Below are 19,340 nucleotides of genomic sequence, written 5' to 3'. Positions count from 1 at the left end.
CCAGGCATACTTGCAGATATAGCACCTATATACATTAAATAAATAAATAAATAAATAAATAAATAAATAAATAAATAAATAAATAAATCTTAAAAAAAATGAGGTTGGGGATTTAGCTCAGTGGTAGTGTGCTTGCCTGGCTCTTAAACAAACAGACAAAACTCAGCAAAGTAGAAAACAAGCTGTGGTAACAAGAGTGGCCATCTACAAGCCAGCTGTGTGCCAAGGTTGGATCCCTGTCCCTAGTATGTTGCTGCCTCCATTTACAGATAAGAGAAGAGGGACTGATTCATCCAGGTTACAGAGCTGATTAGCAGCAGAGGCTAGAGGTAACATCACTCCATGGCCGGAATGCCTGTCCCCCACTCAAAGCCTACTGCAAGCCCCAGGCACCGCTCTGAACGACAAGTGGGCTGGGAGGTAACACAAGGCTCTGGGCCTTGAATTGTGGGGTTCTGATTTCAAACACATCCCAAGGCAGAGAAAGGAAAGAGTAAATAAGACTCACAGTGTGTGCGCATTCACAATGGGCAGAAGACACGGTCCCCTCTGTGTTGTCTATGTATGTATACATGTGGGTGGTGTGGTGCCCAGAGCATGGGACAGACAGACAGACAGAACTCCTGAACTACAAGCACTGTCTTCTTTGCTTTTCACTACACAGAGACACACAGTGCTTTCAAATGCAGCTTCCCGCCGCCGGCTGCCGCCGCACAATGAGGTCACATGGCTTTATTCTCCCCAGTCACCCCAAAGGTTCCCTCCCTAACCTTTCTGACTTCTTCAAAGTGGTCGAGATGACAGCCCATGAGGAAAGACGTGGGAGCCATGACGAAGTCCAGCATCTGACCCGACAGGATGGGCACGAAGGTGTGCTGCCACTGCAGGGGGTGGACGTAGGCCACGAAGCATTCAGCCATGAGAGTCAGCAGGGCCCAGTCTGAGGAGAAGAACACCATGCGCTGTTCCGTCAAGATACAGGTCAGGATCTAGGGGAGCAAGAGCACTGTTTGCTTCTGGTTGCTTCCAGCCGCTTTGAGCAGCGCATGGGCAGCCCCTCCCCGAGACTAGAGGCTGCTCTTAGCCTCATCCTGCGCTCTATTTACGGAACCAAGGACAAAGCCGTTTACAGTCCCGCGTGCAGCCTTAGGTGTCGGGTCTAAGTGTGGGGTGCGGGTACTTTTGAGTACACAGCTTCCTGCACTTCCTTTTTGGCAGTCCTGGGGTTCACACCCAGAGGTTGAGGCAGGTGCTCCACCCTGCCCCCACTATAAAACCCAGTTCAATCCTGTCTAACAGCCAGTGTTCCTGGCGCCCACATACCTGCAACACTTTCTCAGGCCGGAAGCACAGCAGGGGCAGGTGAAGGTCCAAGTCGATGATGGGGCTCTCTGGGTCCGCTCGAGAAGGAAACACGACCTGCAGTGGCTTCATGTTAAATATCTGCGAGGACCAAGAGCTAACTCAATAGAGTGTCTGCAACAGGGATCAACATACTTCCACATTCATAGTTTGGGCACAGAGGACGCCAGCATCAGAAACTGTCGTGAGGGTTAGGGAACTGCTCAGTCCGTAGAGCATCTGCCGTGCAAACATGAAGCGCTGAGTTAGATCCTCAGCACCCATACGAAAACCCAACTGTGATGTTACATGGACATAGCCCCAGCGGAAGACTGGACACAGTGGCTCACAATCCCAGCCCTCAGGAGGAAGAGCCTGGCAGACCTCTGTGAGTTTCAAGGCAGCCTAAGCTACATAGTGAAATGCTATCTAAAAAGGAGGAGGAGGAGGAAGAGGAGGGGAGGAGAAGAAGGAAGAGGGGGAGGGGAGGAGGAGGGAAAAAAGAGAAAGAGGGGGAGGAGGAGGAAGATGAAGAGGAAGAGGAGGAGGAAAAAGAGGAGGAGAAAGAGGAGGAGGAGGAGAAGGAAGAGGGTGAGGAGGAGAAGAAGGAGGAGGAGGAGAAAAAGGGGAAGGGGAAGAAGAAGAAGAGGAGGGAGAGGGGGAGTGGAGGGGGAGGGGGAGGAGGAGAAGCAGGTGAAAGAGGAGGAAGAGGAAGAAAAGGGAAAGCGGAAGAAGAAGAGGAGGAGGAGAAAGAGGAGGAGGAGGAAGAGGAGGAGGAGGAAGAGGAGGAAGAGGAAGAGGAAGAAGAGGAAGAAGAGGAAGAAGAAGAAGAAGAAGAAGAAGAAGAAGAAGAAGAAGAAGAAGAAGAAGAAGAAGAAGAAGAAGAAGAAGAAGAAGAAGCTGCTAGAAAGATAGTCCAGTGGCTAAGAGCATTTGTTGTCCTTACAGAGGCCCTGGGTTTGGTTCTGAGAACCCATGTGGTGCATTCTTCTAACTTCCTTCAGCACCAGGCACACACACAGTGCACCTAAATACATGTGGGCAAAGCATTCTACACATTAAAAAAAAACCTAAAAAATTTAAATAAAAAAGAAAATCACCACCACCATCACCTTAGTCACCATCCCAGTGAGATGGCAGAGACAGTAGGATCCCTGGTGCTTGTTTGCCAACCAGTATGGCTTAATTGGAAACCCCACATCTTAAAAAAAAAAAAAGATGGTGAGCCCCTAAGAAATGACGCCCATGGCTGCCCTCTGACCTTTACAGACATGAGTTCATGCATGTATGCATGTACACTTGAGCACACTTGAACATACATGCTCACTGCATAGAAAGGAAAGCACCAATGGAGGACAGCCTAGGACAGGACAAGCTAGAGGACAGTCATGCAGAAAGGCAGGTCCCAGTGACTTATGCTGGGACCTGAATCCAAGACCAGCACAAGCCAGCCAAGTGCACTGTATGGTTCTCATCCCCAGACCCTAAATGACATCTGTCTGGTCTTTTAGATAGGGTCTCATGTAGACCAGGCTAACCCTGAGCTTACAATCTTGCAAAGAATGACCTTGAACTCCTTATCGTCCTACATCTAACTTCCTTAGCCTATTAACTAGTTTGCATGCTGTTCACTGAAGGACAAAGTTCAGTCTTTACCCCGTCCTTTGTTCCAGCTGCATGAATTCTAAACTGAGCATGCTGGGAGAAATCTTGAGTGTTATGTGTTTATATTAGTTACTGAAAGCACATATCCTAAGTATTTCTCACTGAACACCCACAGTTCTTTTCAAACTTTTAACTCAAAACACTTTAAGGAAGATCTATTACTCTGATTATTTTGAAATAACACTTCAACTTCAACTCCACATTCACGGCAGGCCTAAGCGTGCTAAGAGACCCAAAGTGCTCATGGAAGAAATCAAGAAGTTTTGGTCTTTGCAGCAAGACACGGATGTGCAGCTACACGTCCTACCCAGAGAGAATAGAAAGATCCGGGCGCAGGCAAAGCAGACATCAGAACCAAGAGGGGCATCAGATCAGATGGGGAGCAGAACTACTGACACAAAGTCAAAGTTGGGGGGACACACTCCTCAGACTTCCAGTCATACAAGTTCCTGTGTCAAATGTATCTCCCTATAAAAAAGTGGAAAACAAGAAAACAATAGTCTCTTGGTGGTAACAGTGCCACCTCATGCTTCCTAACACGCAGGGGCTCTGAGATTGCAAGGGCCAGGGTGTCTCCAGAAACGGCACCCATTTCAAATGAGGCAGGTGGGCTAGGAGGGGCTCATGGTTGAACACTGGCCTAGCACGTCCCTGTCTCTGAATACACAGCACCACCAGGCAAAGGAATACAGTAGCTGAGCTTGTGGCTCAGGCCTAGAATCCCAGCTATTTGAAAACTGAGGCAGTGGGGTAATAGTCCAAGGCCAACCTGGGCTACACAGTGAGTTCCTGGCTAGATTGGGCAACTTAGGAAGTCCTGTCTCAAAGTCAAAAGAGGCCTGAAGGGGTATACTCAATGGCAGAATGCTCCTCACGCACTGTAAGGCCGTGTATGCACCCAGCAGAACAACTACATAATAGAAGGGAGACGGAGAACATGCAGAGAAGAGCTAAGCTGCAGCCCCTTCTGAGGGGTGCACAGGAGCCACAGAACACAGAGAAGAGCCCTGTGGCCACACCCATGGGATTGATGCACATATGTGAAGCTTTGATCAGCCCTTGAAAGGCAGAGGTGATGGATCTATGAGTTCAAGGCCAGCCTGGTCTGAGTTTCAGCCAGCCATGGCTATAATGAGACCTGGTCTCAAACAAACAAACAAAAAAATCAAAAACAAAAAAAGAGGACTCACATAGTCTGTGTGTCTAGAGCAAACAGGAAGCAATGAGCAGTACCCACTCGCATAGCTCCGAGGTCTCACCCACCACTCAAAATAGGGTGTGTAGTGGTAGGTGCCGGCTGCCCCATCTCCGACCTGACCTCAGCCCTCGCTGGTGGGTCGGTTTGGGCAAACAAGGGCTAAGCTGATAGCATGTGCCTTTAATTCCAACAGTCCGGAGGCAGAGGCAGGTGAATCTGAGTTTGAGGCTAGCCTAGTCTACAGAGTGAGTTCCTGGACAGCCAGGGAAACAGTTCTGAAACCCTATCTCAAAACAAAACAAAACAAAACAAAACAAAACAAAACAAAACAAAACAAAACAGAATTGAGGGCTGGGTGATCAAAGAGAACTACGGGTGGGCCTCTGATCACTAAATCCCAGACTTAGTTCCGGTCTAGCCTCTGCTTCCTGACCCTCCAAGATGAGAGAAGCTGCTGCCACACCTTCTTACTGCCAAGAACAGCACCGTGCCTTCCCAGCTCCCAGCGGGATGGGATAGTCTCTGGAGTTGTCCCTCTGAGAACTAAAAGAGCTAGTAACGTTTCCTGGCTGGAGCCCAGGTGAGAAATACCCTTCTGCTGTTACCCAACGCAGTAAGGTAAGCCTGGTACCCAACATCCAAGACACGCAGATGAAGAGACGGCTTCAAACTTAGGTAAAGTAACAGGACCTCCTGAGACTGAACGTTGGGTGACGTAGCTTCTAAAGAGCAAGAAATGGGATCTCACGAGTTAATACTAAACAGACCCATCGCACATGACCAGCTCTGCCAGTCACGCCACTCAGCAAAGCCCAAGTCCAAATATCTAACTTGTCCCTGCAGAGGTGAGCATGTAAAGCCATTCAGGGAGGGCTCCAGGGGACCAGCATCTGGAGACCAGGCTAAACATGGCTGAAACTTGAAACAGTTTAAAACATTTAGATTCTACTGCCTTCAACACACTGCAGAAAAACCCAGCCCATTTCCAGGTCTCATTTACCAAGTGGAGCGGCCCAGGCGGGGGACTAGGTATTAAGGACAGTCGCGCAGCAAAATCCTTTATGTGATTGTCAACTTCAAAGTCTTTACAGAGCTTCAGATGAGTCAGTAAACTGAAATTTAAACAAAAACAAAAACCATAATGTCACAAAGTACAATGGCAGTCCGATCGACACCCTTTGTTTATCTGGCTGCCGATCACACAGGGGTTTGTGGGGAAAAAAAATAGCTAGACTGTGTGTGTATAACAGAGTGCACGTTACGCTTCAGTGAGAGACATGACGTTTTGAAGTTTCTGAGGAAGGTTCCAAAGTGCATCCACACTTCTGAAGTAAAACTTGAAAATGTCTGGGTGGCCAGGTATGGCATACATGACACCTCAGTGAGGAGGTGAAGAGGGATCAGCACTCAGGCTGAGGTAGGAGGGTCTAGCCTAGGCTACATAGAGATCCTGTCAAAAAAACAAACAAAAAAAACACACAGACAGACAAATAAAAACAAGCATCGAGCCAACTGAGAAATAACCAATAAAATTGGTAAGTGGCAGCCTTGGAACAGAGGCCTGTCCCAGGGGAGCTAATTGAAGGGCAGAATATCTTAGAAGTAGTCATAGGGGATACAAATGGGGAACCTACACAGACACTCCATTGCACCTCAAGAAAATTGATCTTCATGACTGCATGCAAAAGTGCAGTTGGGACCCCAAGGGAGTGGGTCAGTGACAATTTGGCCCTAAGGAGGGAGCTCTGACCAGGTGAGAAAGTGACCCGCCTACGGAACTGTAAAAAGCCTAGAGATCACGGCTGAGTGGAGACGGACTGTGCTCATGGGGCTAAGCGGGTACCCATGGGGCCCCAGAAAAGACAGCCTCCTCATCACAACCACAGTCAAGCACTTCCCATTTTACAAAAATACTAAATATAACTCCTCACACGACTTAAGTTAGGACATAGGAAAAGCCAGTATTTGGGTCTGGAGAGATGGTTCAGTGGTTAAGAGCACTGACTGCTCTTCCAGAGGTCCCGAGTTCAATTCCCAGCAACCACATGGTGGCTCACAGCCATCTGTAATGGGATCTGATGCCCTCTTCTGGTGTGTCTGAAGTGTTCTCACATAAATAAAATAAATCTTAGAAAAAAAAGCCAGTATTCCATATTTGTATTTATTGTAAAAACATAATAGTATCAAGGTAATACTTTTTAAAATAAAACTGCCTGCAGTCTACTGTCCCCAGCACAAATGCATTGTTTCTGACGTATATCCAAAGCCTGTTTGGACATGCCACTTTATTGGTTGATTGAGACAGGGTCACCTTATAGCCCATGCTGGCCTCAAACTTGCCTGTTAGTTAAGGATGACTTGAACTCCTGACCCTCCCTCCAGGGAGGGCTGGGATGGCAGTGTGGACTACCACAGGCCACACACGATACATTCTGCATCTCTGTCATTTGCTCCTCTCAGGCTGCTCCCACTTCTGAGAGTGCAGCAGTGACCCCAGACGGAGGGAACCCAGAATACATGACAGTGGACATTTTGATGTCACATGTTTGCCCTGGCACCCAGCAGGAGGCATTGCTACCATGTGATTAGTCAGCTGCACAGAGTTCATTGGCACAGAGAAACCAGCCCAGGAAGAATGAGAAAACACACCTTCCTGCTGTCTTCCAAAGACCGCCAGTCCTCAGCCATGGCTTCTAATAGCCCACGGTAAAAAACCATCACCTACTCTATAGAGGAGGGCCTGGGAGGCGGCAGGGCTGTCTGCTTCCAAGGAAGAAGACCATCAATGAGGAGGTGAAGAGGGACCAGTTCTAAGGCCCCTCCATCACTCCCTGACCTTTCTGTAAACATGCATTTCCTCATCTCACTCCCTAAGACCAACCAAGCTTTCTGTTCTACAAAGTCTACCGCAGACTCGAGAATGAACTATGTCTGAGAGGCAGCTGTGTTTGAAAAGTGAACCACTAAAGTGCTAGAATTCGAATATGAATGTTGGGAATGCACACTGAGATTCCTGTTTGGCCAGCAGGTGCTTGTCTCAGTGTGACCTAAGTATAAAGATTAAGTGCGTCTTAAGACAACAAGTGCCTTTTTAGCAAGTCAGTGAGTCTGAGGTTTGCTCTTCTGTCTTGGGAACTCCTGCCGCTTGCCACCTTCTGTCTTTAGTCAAACCAGAAATGCCAATTCTTAAATGTGGCCAGAGTAGTGTCAAACTCCTATATAGCTAAGATTCCATTTGATTTTTCTGCCTTGGCCTCTGCAGTGGTGGGACGGCAGGCGTGCTCTACGGGCTGGGTTTATGAAGACGCAACCCAGGGCTTTGCTCATGCTGGGCAAACAATCTACCAACTGAACTACACCCTAACTCTTGAACCATCATTTCTGAAAGGCCAAAGCCCAGAACTCTAAACCCGGCTAATGCCCAGGAAGGAACCCCATCCCACTTCTCTATCACAGCCTCCTATTATAGGTATCCATTGAGTCCCAGCAAATGCCTTCTTGGTGTTTCAGAAACACCATATGTCCTCAGAGTTCCCATTCATTAGCACCAGAAGAGGCTGTGAATGCCAGATTTGATGGATTTGTGAATGTCACCAAATCATCCAGCAAACAAGTCATAAAGCTCAAAGTTTTCTTCAAATACGTCTCTTTTCATCTTTATTTTATTTATCTTATTGGTATAGTTTTGGAAACAGGGTTCCACTCTATAGCAGGTTAGCCTCAAACAAAAGGTAATCCTCCTGCCTCAGCCTCCCAAGTGCTATGATTAAAGGCATGTACCACGTGACTAGCTATGCTCTTTTTTTTTTTTTTTTTTTTTTTTTTTTTGGTGGTAGTGGTGGCAGTAGGGTGAAGACAGGATTTCTCTGAGTGGACCTGGAACTTGCTCTGTAGAACAGGCTGGCCTCAAACTTACAGAGCTCTGCCTGCCTCTGCCTCCCTGGTGCTGTGATTAAAGGCATGCACTGCCACCACCTGACTATAGCTATGTTCTTTACAAAAAAATAATAATAACAAAACTGAAGCCCTCAGTGCTGCCTTCCTCCCACCATCCTGATTTCATGTTGTACTGACAGAAACTTGGGCTTCCCCACAGTGCTCCTGGGCCCACCTGACCATGGCCCACCTGACCTAGCTCTTAATAACAGCATCGGCCCCAACTTACCAGGAGAGGCAGTCCTTGAGGGAGTTATAATATGGGAACCGGGACACCACACATACTGCAAAGGGCACGAAGCGTCTAGCAGAGCTCATGCTGGGCTCCCAGTGGCTCTTGCCATTGTAGAAACAGTATTCATCCTGGACAAAGAGCAACACGGACATGTCACTTCCTGTGCTGACAGTACAGGCCCAGACCGAGGACGGGTGACATTTCATACAGAAACAGCATGTAAGGATGGTCTCCACCCGCTCTTCCAATCTGTGTAGATGGGCCCTGCAAAGGGTCACACTATGCAGCACTGGGTTTTCGGGAGCAAGGACCAGGTGGTCACCCTGGAGACCTCCAGCCTCAGGCTGAACAGGGACATACTACTAGAACACAGAGGCACACGGGACACAGCTTTTGGTGACATTCCAATAGAGCCAGCACCAGGCAGATCCACAACCTGGAGTGTGCAGAGGACAAATCTAGAGACAGAAAGCATCTGAGTAGTTGCTGGGGCTGGGGGATGGAGGTGACAACGAGAGCTGAGTGAGTTTGAGCTGGGAGGAAAATGTTCTGGAGGTTGCACGCACTGGAAACACTATGTCTCAGAGTCACGCAAGACACAATGGCTGAAAAAGTGACAGGTGTACTATCACACCACGATAAACAACAAGAGAAAAGGCCCTCCCTAAACTCAGAGGACAGCAACAGATCCACTTACGTGCAGGGGTCGATAGTACTGGGCGACCACACCGTAGGTTCTATTCCCACAGACATCCGTGAGCACCAGGAAATGGATGTAATCCTCTTTTGGTTCCGAAGCCACACACACACCCCCTATAGGGAGAAAGAAGGGGGAAGCCAGGTCAAGTGGCCGCTGTATGGTGCATCAAAGACCTATGTAACCTATGAATGAGCCAATATGGACAGCACATTTCCCCTATGCTAGCATCACCTGAAGCTTTGATGCTCTTGGGCCTGTTCTAGCCAGCTCTCTGTCCTGTTGAACTTCCCCAACCTGCGGTTTCTCCACAGTCCCTCCAGTAGACACTTGTGGTGAAGTAACATGCACACCATGCTTCTGGGCACAGCAGACTAACTGGTACCTATTCCTCTGTTATAACTCCTGCAGCCAGGAAAGGGCATCAGGCTTGAGGAGGAACCAGAGACAGAACCTGACCAAGCCCTTAGGCTGAGTGTGCCACACCAGCCATTTAATGTTCCTGGAGACCAGCAGAGGCATGAAGCCCACACACACACACACACACTCTCTCATCTGGCACTGCTGGGCTCAGAGATGAACAACAACCTGTTCCTCTTGTTTTCATAAACAGGAAGCAGGGGACAGAGAGGGAGGTGCAGGCACTCTTTGGGCCTCTCTAGTTTTAACTTCCCCCAACAAAAAGACTGACTTCCAGGGGCTCCGAGTGTGTCTGTGGTGCCAGAATCGGAGGCTAAAGCGAGAAGACTCAGTGTGTCAGCCAGTTTGAACTGCAGAACAAGAACCTGTCTCAAAAAACAATGAAGGGGGGGAGGGTATTGATTCAATCCCATTAACCAGACGAAGCCAAGGTCCTGTTGTCCCCTTTGTGGACACCTCTGGAGCAGAATACTCAGTGAGGAGCCAGCACAAGACCCCCACAGGCTGCTACCACAGTGTACCTGGAAAGCACAGCTGAGGCAGGGCAAGAAGGTCCACACCTCCTGGGATGGTGACATCCTCAGAATCGGGCCCCTTTGAGTCTCCAGGGTGGCTCTTCCAGGACTCCATCCTGGGCTTCTCGCGCTTCTTCCGGAAGGAACGCCTCCTGCCTTTGCTGAGAGTACAGCTGGCCCCCACCACCTGGCCATCCTCTTTTGTGGTGAAAGGAGGTACAAAAACAGACAGAACTTCAGGGACAAGGGAAGAGGCGCCGTTCACTCCTCGTTTCTGGGCAATCTAAGAAAAGGAAAAGAAGAGGTCACAGTGTGTGTGGCTGGGGAGATGGCTCAGAGGTGCAAATCGGAGAACTGGGGTTCAGATCCCCAGCACCCACATCAAAGGTGTCCCACCTATAATTCCGGCACTCCAGAGACATAGACAGAAGGTTCCTAGGACAAACTAGCTAGCCAGTGACAGGTTTAGTGGGGAACCCTGCCTCGGTAACTAAAGTGGGAAGTGATCAAGTAAGATACCCACCATCAACCTCTGACCTCCACACACACACACACACACACACACACACACACACACACACACACACGTGCATGCGCGCGCGCACGCACGCACACTCATAAACATGTCAACACAGCTAAATGCAAAAGAGGAAAGTTACTGTAATGTCCACCCTCATTCACAACGTCCTTTCTAGGTGGGCTTTCTGTGGTTATCTCTGCTTCCCCTCCACGCACAGGCTTCAGCAGAGGAACCCTGTCCTTTAAGACTCAGGTCAGCAGATGACTCTTCCCAGAACTTCCCAGACCCTACATGGTGCCGCAGAGGCTGGAAATTCAGAAGTGACTTGTCCGGTTGGTACAACGCACCACAGTTTAGAACTGGCTTCCGATGTACAGATATGACTTCAAATGCCAGCTCTGCCCCAAGCTGCTGGAAGCAAGCCGCTCCACCTACATTTTCCTCTCCCAACCGAGTACAGCAAACAGGTGAGCACCAGGGTCAAGGGCTCAGTCAGGGGAAGCCCCAGGAGTGCTCATGTGTGCCCGAAATAAGGGTCGGGGAAGGGCAGACACCGAGAAGTTCTCAACTTCGCCATATTGCACAAACGCCTGTGTGGGCGCTGTATTATTCAGGCACCCCGGGATTTCGCTCATGTTATGCCCAGTCCATGCCAATCTGAACAGATAAGCAAAGGAATGGGCAAGGCCTTGGTAGTCAGAATGCAAGGGCGTCTCTGTCTCCACTGGATACATGGTTCCCTGCAGTAAAAGCTGGACAGATAGTCCAGGTTCTTTTAAACCCAAATTGGAACGCTGTGGTGTAGCTGGGTGGTAGAGGGCTTGCTTAAGGCCTTGAGTTCCATCCCAGTACTGCCAAACAAAAGAAAGCTGGTACAGTATGTCAGGCAATGGGCAATCTCTGGTGCCTTGGGAATGGGGAGAGGGAGGATTACAGAGAGGGAGGGCCGCAGTCAGGGAGGGCTGCAGTCAGGGAGGGCTGCAGAAAGGAAGGATTACACTGTCCCAAAAAAGATGGGATCATGACCAGCAAAAAAGGAACAACCACAAGTCAATATTTAGTGAAAGCCAGGGGATCACCTGGGCATGGTGACACAGATCTTAGCACCTGGAGGTGACAGAAGGAGGGCCAGAGTTCAAAGTCTCGGTTATAATAGTGACCGAGTAAAAGAATGGAATGGGATCTCATAGTTTTTAATCCAGAAATGTTCCTGTCCAAAGGAAGAACAGGGACAAAAAATGCAACAGAGACTGAAGGAAGGGTCATCCAGGGACTGCCCCACCTGGGGAATCAAACCCAACACTGCAGACATCAAACCCAACACTGTTGCTGTGGTCAAGAGGCGCTTGCTGACAGGAACCTGGTGTGGCAGCTCCTTGGGAGGTCTGGCCAGCAACTTACCAATGTAGATGTGGATGCTCGGAGCCAACCACCAGACAGCTCAGGGAACCTGTCCTCTGAGTTCCACACACAAGGCATGGCACTAAAATGTCCCCACACCTGGCACATACAGAAAATACATCAGAAGCTGGTGGAAGGACTGCAGGAGTGGAAAGGAATTGTAACCCCAGAACATAGGCTGGCCTGACCACCCAGTTCTCCCAGAGCATAGATCACCAACCAAGGAGTGTACCTGGAGGGGTCCATGGCTCCAGATACACATGTAGCAGAGGACGGCCTTGCCTGACAGCAATGGGAGGGGAGGCCCTGGTTCCCTGGGAGGTTTGATGACCCAGCTTAGCAGGATACTGGAGCAGTAGGGCAGAAGAGGGCTGGTGGGTGAGGGAACTCTCTCATAGAGGGGAGTGGGGGAAGTCAGACGTGGGATGGGGAGTTGGTAGAGAGGTAACTGGGAAGTGGGATATCATTTGAGATGTAAACGAATGATTAATTTTTTTAAAAAATGGGATGGAAGGATGGCTCAGTAGGTAAAGGCATTTGCTAAAGAGCCTGAGGACCCAAGTCCCAGCACTAGAACCCACTAGTTGTCCTCTGAGTTCCACATACATGGCATGGCACTAAAATGTCCCTACACCTGGCACACACACAAAATACATTTTAAAAATTGAAAAAAAAATCAGAGGAAAGAAGGAGAGCTCCCTGCTAACACAAGAACATTATTTCCTGAACAACATCTGTCAGCAGAGAGCAAACTCAGCAGTCACCTGTGCCAGTTTATTCAAGTTCTATTTCCGATCTCTTCACCTTTTGGGGAAATCAAACCTGTGGGACTGGAGACCAAAAACCTAACTGTCCATGGCTCTGCAGGGCCATGGACTGTGAGGGGAAGCCTGGTAAGGTCGGCACCTCCCCAAGAAGCTGTGCTCTGTCGTGGAGCGGACGCAGGCCCACAACCCAACATGGTTCCAGTCGCAGAAACAGAGTGTCTGCTGCTGAGCCCACAGGTCTTGTGTTATCTGAAGACACAATCCACCCTCCACCTCTGCTCCCCTTAGAGCCACAGGGACAGAGGGAAGTGTCCCTACACCAGGAATCATCGGTCACAAGATCAACCAAGTTCGCCCAGGTAACATGGTAGACTGTGTTCTGGGACCCCCACTTAATTCTAGTCTTCTCCTTACTCCAGTCTGGCCCGCTGCAGGGCCCTCTTCCCAGACTGGAGTCCTTGGGTGCAGACTCCAGGCTCCCAGGGCTACCTTCCTGTGAAGTTAGACCTGCAGCCAATGCAGACAGCTCCCAGGCTCTTGCCCCAGCTCAGACATTTCTACTGCCTCCCTGCATACCCACGAAGGATCAGAGATCCATTTCAGGTTCAAGGCTACATACACTGGTTTCCAAAAATCCCTAAATCCACCTACAGTTTTTCTTTTCTTTTAGCTACGTGAGAAAGGCTTGTCTTAGGGATGAAGAAGTAACATGCAGGAGAAACACACAGAGAAAAGCAGAGGAGGGACTCGGGAAGCTCAAGCCCCAACCTAGATCTCTTTACTCCAACCAGGTGGACACTGTATCCTCCCCTCACCATAGGCAAACACCACCTTGAGCCTGAGCAAGGCTCACTGCCATCATGACGTCACGACTGCAAGTGAGCACCAGACAGCCTATGATTCAGAAGCAAACTTCTCACGGTTCTGTCTGAATCGTGAAGACACCTCCCGCACCTGATACAACGCAGCCACCAGCATCTGCATCCAGACTCTTCTAAGAGAGCCACAGGGTATAACTAGCCACACCAGGTGCCCTGAGGGAGGCAGAGGCCCTGCACGCACCTGTCTGACCATGCACCACACTCAAGTGTCTGAGTAGCATTACCGTTATCCCTTCCCGTGTACATTGTCACATGTGTCCATGCATCAGAGCATTGTGTGCTCCGAGCAAAAGGACAGCCTGTGTCCCCGGCCAATGTCATGTATAACTTACGCCTCAGGAGTCTTGAAGCATACAGTACCTCTGCCAACTGACTTTGCTGTTCTTCGATTGCTTCACTCTCAAACTCCCTGCCCACACCACCTACCCACCAGAAAGGCCTCCAGCTCTCACATTAGTTTACCAGACCAGAGCCAGAAGGTAAGCTGTTGCAGACCTGTACCACAGAGTCTCCTCACAGGCCTTGACTTCCCAGTGCTTCCAGTTTCTCTGCCCCATCAGTGCTCCTCCATCATCTAGGTTGTGAGGGTGGGAAGGTCAGAGAATAGGCTACAGTTCTCTGTCCCCTCGTGGAGCACAAATGACTCTCAGGTGACGCTGCCCCTGGGTTTGCATTTCTGGCCAACTGGTAATCCCAAGCCCTCAGTCAGTCTGGATTGTGGCATCACACCAAAGCCAATGCCTTGTGTCATTCTCTCTCTGGCCACTTAAAATAGTGTAGTCAGGGGCCTGGAGAGATGGCTCAGTAGTTGAACTTGTTCAGTTCCTGCTCCCACATGGCGTAGCTCACAAGCATCTGTAACTCTAGTCCCAGGCCATCTGATGCCCTCTTCAGGCCTCCTTGAACACAGAAGGTATCTGGCACACAGACATACATGCAAGCAAAACACCCATACACATCAAATAAATAAATAAATCAGAAATAAGTTGATACTATACATAGGCACGGTGGCTGTCTTGGTAAGGGGTACTATTGTGATAAAACACATGACCAAAGGGATGTCATCATCAAAGGAAGCCGGAACAGAAAATCAAACAGGGCAGGAAGCTGGAGGCAGGAGCTGATGCAGAGGCCATGGAGGGGTGCTGCTTACTGGTTTACTCTCATTATCCAGCCTGCTTTCTTTTTTTTTTTTTTTCTTTTTTCTTTTTTCTTTTTTTTTTGGAGCTGGGGACCGAACCCAGGGCCTTGCGCTTGCTAGGCAAGTGCTCTACCACTGAGCTAAATCCCCAACCCCTCAAGCCTGCTTTCTTATAGAATCCAGGACCACAGCCTCACCCACAATGAGCTGGGCTCTCCCCCACTACTCACTAACTTAAAAAAAAATGCCCTACAGCTTGCCTATGGCCTGATCTTATGTAGGCATTTTTCAATTGAGGTTCCCATCTCTCCAATGACGCTAGAAAAGCAGTTCTCAACCTGTGGGCCATGAACCCTTAGGGAGTCAAATGACCCTTGCATAGGGGTCACTTACAAGATATTTACAATTCCTAATAGTAGCAAATTACAATTATGAAGTAGTAATAGAAATAATTTTATGACCAGGGGTCACCACAACATGAGGAATTGTATTAAAGGGTTGCGCACAGTGCTAGGAAGGTTGAGAAGCACTGCTCTAGACTGTGTCAAGTTGACATTAAACTAGCCAGAACAGTGGCTCACCCCTTTAATCCCAGGATCCAAGAAGCAGAGACAGGTGGATCTCCATGAGTTCAAGGCCACCCTGGTCTACATGGCAAGCTCCGGTCCAAACTGAGTTTCACAGTGAGAAAAAAAATGTGTTCAAAAATCTAACTTACTGTCTCAGAGGTCATTTCACATGGGAAACACTTCTGCCTTTATGATTGGATTAACAAGACAGTACAACACACACACACACACACACACACACACACACACACACACACACTGTAGCTGTCTTCAGACACACTGGAAGACACATCGGATCCCATTACAGATGGTTGTGAGCCACCATGTGGTTGCTGGGAATTGAACTTAGGACCTCTGGAAGAGCAGTCGGTGCTCTTACCACTGAGCCATCTCTCCAGCCCTCAAAGATCATCATTTTTTTTTTAAAAAGCCAATTTAAAAAGCAAACTCCACAGCAGCCTAAGTCACTGGGTTACAGATTTATTTCTAAGTCTTGTTACAAAGCTACATGACTCCTCCCTAAAGGATTGTATATCGCTAGAGAAATAAAAAATTTCACAGATGTTTTTAATGTTCTAGAACTGTGCTATACAACACAGTCACAGCAGGAAGCCACTGAAATCTAAAGGAACTAAAACCGGGCTGAACAGATGGCTCCACAGGTAAGTGCACTGGCTATTCTTCCAGAGGACCCAGGTTCAAACCCCATGGCCCATAGGATGACTCACAACCAACTACTAGTCCCAGGGAATCCAATGTTCTTATCTGTTCTCTGTAGGCACTGCATGCACATGATGCACATGCATGCATGCATACATACATACATATACAGTATATGCACATAAAATAAAGAAAAAATATGTGGGTTTTTTTCTTTTCTTTTTTTCATTTTTTGAGACAAGCTTTCGCTGTGTAGCCCTGGCTGGCCTCGAACTCAGAGATCTACCTGCCTCTGCCTCCCAAATGCTGGGGAGTGCCACCACCCAGCAAAAAAATAAGTTTAAAAAAAGTAATAATAATAAAATAGATCAATTAAATTAAATGTAAAATACAGTGTTCCTCAACACACGAGCCATACTTCCAGGGTTCGGTGGCCATGTGTGGCGAGTGAGTACGGTACTGGATGGTGCCAGTGGAAAACACTGTCATGGTCCAGGAAGTTTTGTTGCTGCTACTGCCCACAACACAGAAGGCCACTTCACCTTGGTATGATGTGGAAGGCAGTGTGAGCACATCATCTACTCCTGGATGAATTTCCAGTGGATCCCCTCACATCCAAACAACCAAAAATGGGATCCACCTTCAGCCAAGGGGTGGGGGAAACCAAAACTAACCACATTGAGTCACAGAGGGCCCTGGTCAACTCTGAAATACCTGTTTGGATTTCCAACAAGTGACTCGTCCTCCCCACTCTCACCTCCACCCCCCCCCCCATCTAGGAAATACAACAGAGTTAGGGCACCTTCTAAGAAATAAACAGGACTCTACCTCTCTTGATCTTAAACTGGATTATTTCTTATACTTCCAGTCTTCTGTTTTTATATGTCACCAAATAGGAATATTTGGACCACAAATAAATGGTAACTGTTTTTTGAAGCAGGGTCTTGTGTAGCCCAGGCTGGCTTTTGAAATCATATGCAGCCAAGGCTGTCCTGGGCTCCTTCCTTACCTCCCTGCTTCTCCTTTGCAAGCACATGGATTACAGGTTTGTGCCACCATCCCTGTAACATGTTTGTTTGTTGGCTGGTTGGTTGGTTTGTTTTGCTTTGTTTTTGAAGACAGGGGTCTCACTTTATAACCCAGGTTGACCTACTCTATAACCTGGTCTGCATTCAAACTCACGGCAGTCCTCCTGCCTCAGTCTCCCAAGGGTTGGAATTACAGAAGCAAGGCACCACACTCAGTAAAATGCCTTTTTTTAAAAAGTAAAATTAAAAAAAATTATTTTAAAATCTTGGACATTCAAAAGAGAATTACTACAAGAAAATAAAGCAAACAAAAGCTATGTCTGGCTAACTGTAACAGTGGTGTTGACATAAAATAAAATTATTCTAAAGTTTAGTCCACTTTTAACTCTCCTTTTCCCCCTAATTCTGGACTGTCCCGCCCCCTCTTTGAAATTCCTAGCAGAAGCAAGAGCACACAATGAGGTAAACTAACATGAAACTTCCCCCTCTAACCTGGGAGGTGCTACGGCCTGCCTAATTCAGGAAAGTACCACTCTGAATACCCCCAGTTGACTCAGCCAGTTCTCAAAGGCATGCCCACACTCAACAGGCAAGAAGCACACTGCAAGACCCAGGGTGCAAAGACGTGGACAGATGCCCAGATAGACCACAGTGAAACCAGGTCATTTCCGATTCTAAGAAAAAGAAGGCAGTGCTGTTTGGTAAGGAGAGGCACAAAGACAATGGAGGACACACTGGCATTGAGAAGGGATGTCAGAGGAGTGAAAAACACTCCAAATCATTTTCATAGGGACCAATGCCATTTACTGGTCACACTGGCCTAGGGAAGAAACTATCTAGGCTTTAACACTCATTTGGTTACTTTTACTAACGTTTAACTTTTCATGGTGACAACCATTTTGTCTCCACTACTCATCGTCTCTGGATAATGCACATCAATGTCCATGCACGTCAATCAAAACGCATGCCTTTATGCTTTTCCACGTTGTCATGTGTAAACACTCAGATGATCTCTCCAGAGACCTAACGGGATACTAGGGGAATCTCTGAGAAAATGACAGTTCACAGTCATGAAACTGTCAAGAAAAACATGAAACAGTCAAGAAAAAGAGAGGCACCAATGGATTGTGAGAAATCAACCTGGGTTCCAGAATTTTAAAGAAGAGAAAATATAGCACAGAATAAGGAGAAATGAGATGTTCAGAAGCTGCTGTCTTTCCCGAGACAGGGAGATGAACCTATCTTTGGCTGCTGGATACCGACTGAGAGAAGCGAGGAAGGACTGCACAGCAAGGGAAGAAAACGGCTATGCAGCGAGACTGACTAAAAGTGAAATATTCAAAGCTGGTGGTTGATTCTAACACCTGAAACTTCACTATTCGGTGCAGGGTACAGAACCCATTACTTAGTAGGCAGTGAAGCTCGTTACAGTAAAGGGAACCAGTAAGTCGCTACTCAGAGAGGATCTTGTCCAGTTGACCGTGAACTCTACAGGTCCCCGCTGGGCCAGCACCTCACCCCAGATGGCGACATCCTGAGTGCGAGGAACGCTTCAATGCACAGAAGCTCATGTGCACCACCACAAGCACCAAGTCCAGCTGGTCCCTGCCCCTGAGAGTTGGGTGGGCGCGGAGGGAGGGAAGGCCAGCTGCCAGTCTCCCTATGAGACTCACATCTGGGACCATCCCTCACAGCTGGGACCTGACCCTGGGGCTTTAGCACCGCAGGGGTGAGTAGCCTCTGAAACCAGCCCCACTCATACTTGGCCGGCACATCCCTGTTCCCCACCCCAACTCAGTTTCCCGTCTCGCCCCTTACCTGCTCCAGGCCGCGGAGGCTGTCTTGAGAGGCACCCAGCAGCGCGCACAACTCCAGCAGCCCCGAGGGCAGCGACAGGTGTCGCGCCGAGGGCTCCGCCATGACCTTCCCGCCACCGCCTTGCACACTGCGCTCCGAGCCCTCGATTGCCCGGCAGCGATGACTCGAATCAGAGGACGCTGGCGCCTTCAAGCCAGACCCCACAGAGCGCCTCAGACAAGGCCTCGGCGCTTCTCTTCGGCCGGTTGCCAGCCAGCCGCGTCCGCGGAATGGGCGGGGCCTGGAGGGAGCCGGGCTCGTCCACAAATAGGAGGGGTGTGGTCTGTGGGGGGTCTGGTGTGGGCGGGACCTAGGAGGCCTGTACAACACGAAGGAGCCTGGTCTGTGATTTGGCAGGGGCAGGACTTCTGTGGAGGCGTGTCTAGCCGGACTTGCATAGGTGGGGCCTCTTCGGGGGCGGGATCGATTCTGCCTCCACACAAGCACAGTCATTTCCTAAGCCCCTCTGTGGGTTTGGCCCCTCCTCCTGTCCCCCGGAACACAGGAAG

General features: G+C 48.9%; 1 protein-coding gene across 5 annotated transcripts in view; it reads right to left on the bottom strand.

Moving 5' to 3' along the window:
* Dennd3 (DENN domain containing 3) overlaps window positions 1-19,063 on the bottom strand; it is a 57,662-nt gene extending 38,599 nt beyond the window's left edge. Inside the window, exons 1-7 of one of the 5 annotated variants that reach the window (XM_087557407.1) lie at window positions 18,793-19,063; window positions 10,014-10,290; window positions 9,073-9,188; window positions 8,370-8,503; window positions 5,205-5,316; window positions 1,324-1,443; window positions 771-989 (exon numbers count right to left, since the gene is read on the bottom strand). Coding sequence is in view for 4 of the 5 variants with exons in the window: in NM_001427258.1 (NP_001414187.1) it covers window positions 771-989; window positions 1,324-1,443; window positions 5,205-5,316; window positions 8,370-8,503; window positions 9,073-9,188; window positions 10,014-10,290; window positions 18,793-18,894 (1,080 nt within the window). In the remaining variant the exon portion in view is untranslated. 5 annotated transcript variants of the gene reach the window in all.
* Window positions 19,064-19,340: the final 277 nt, after the last annotated feature.

The sequence above is a fragment of the Rattus norvegicus genome, chromosome 7 (assembly GCF_021556685.1).
Source record: "Rattus norvegicus strain SHRSP/BbbUtx chromosome 7, alternate assembly SHRSP_T2T, whole genome shotgun sequence".
NCBI lineage: Eukaryota > Metazoa > Chordata > Mammalia > Rodentia > Muridae > Rattus > Rattus norvegicus.
The sequence above is the reverse complement of the archived record's forward strand: the minus strand, read 5'-3'. Positions and strand labels throughout refer to the sequence as shown.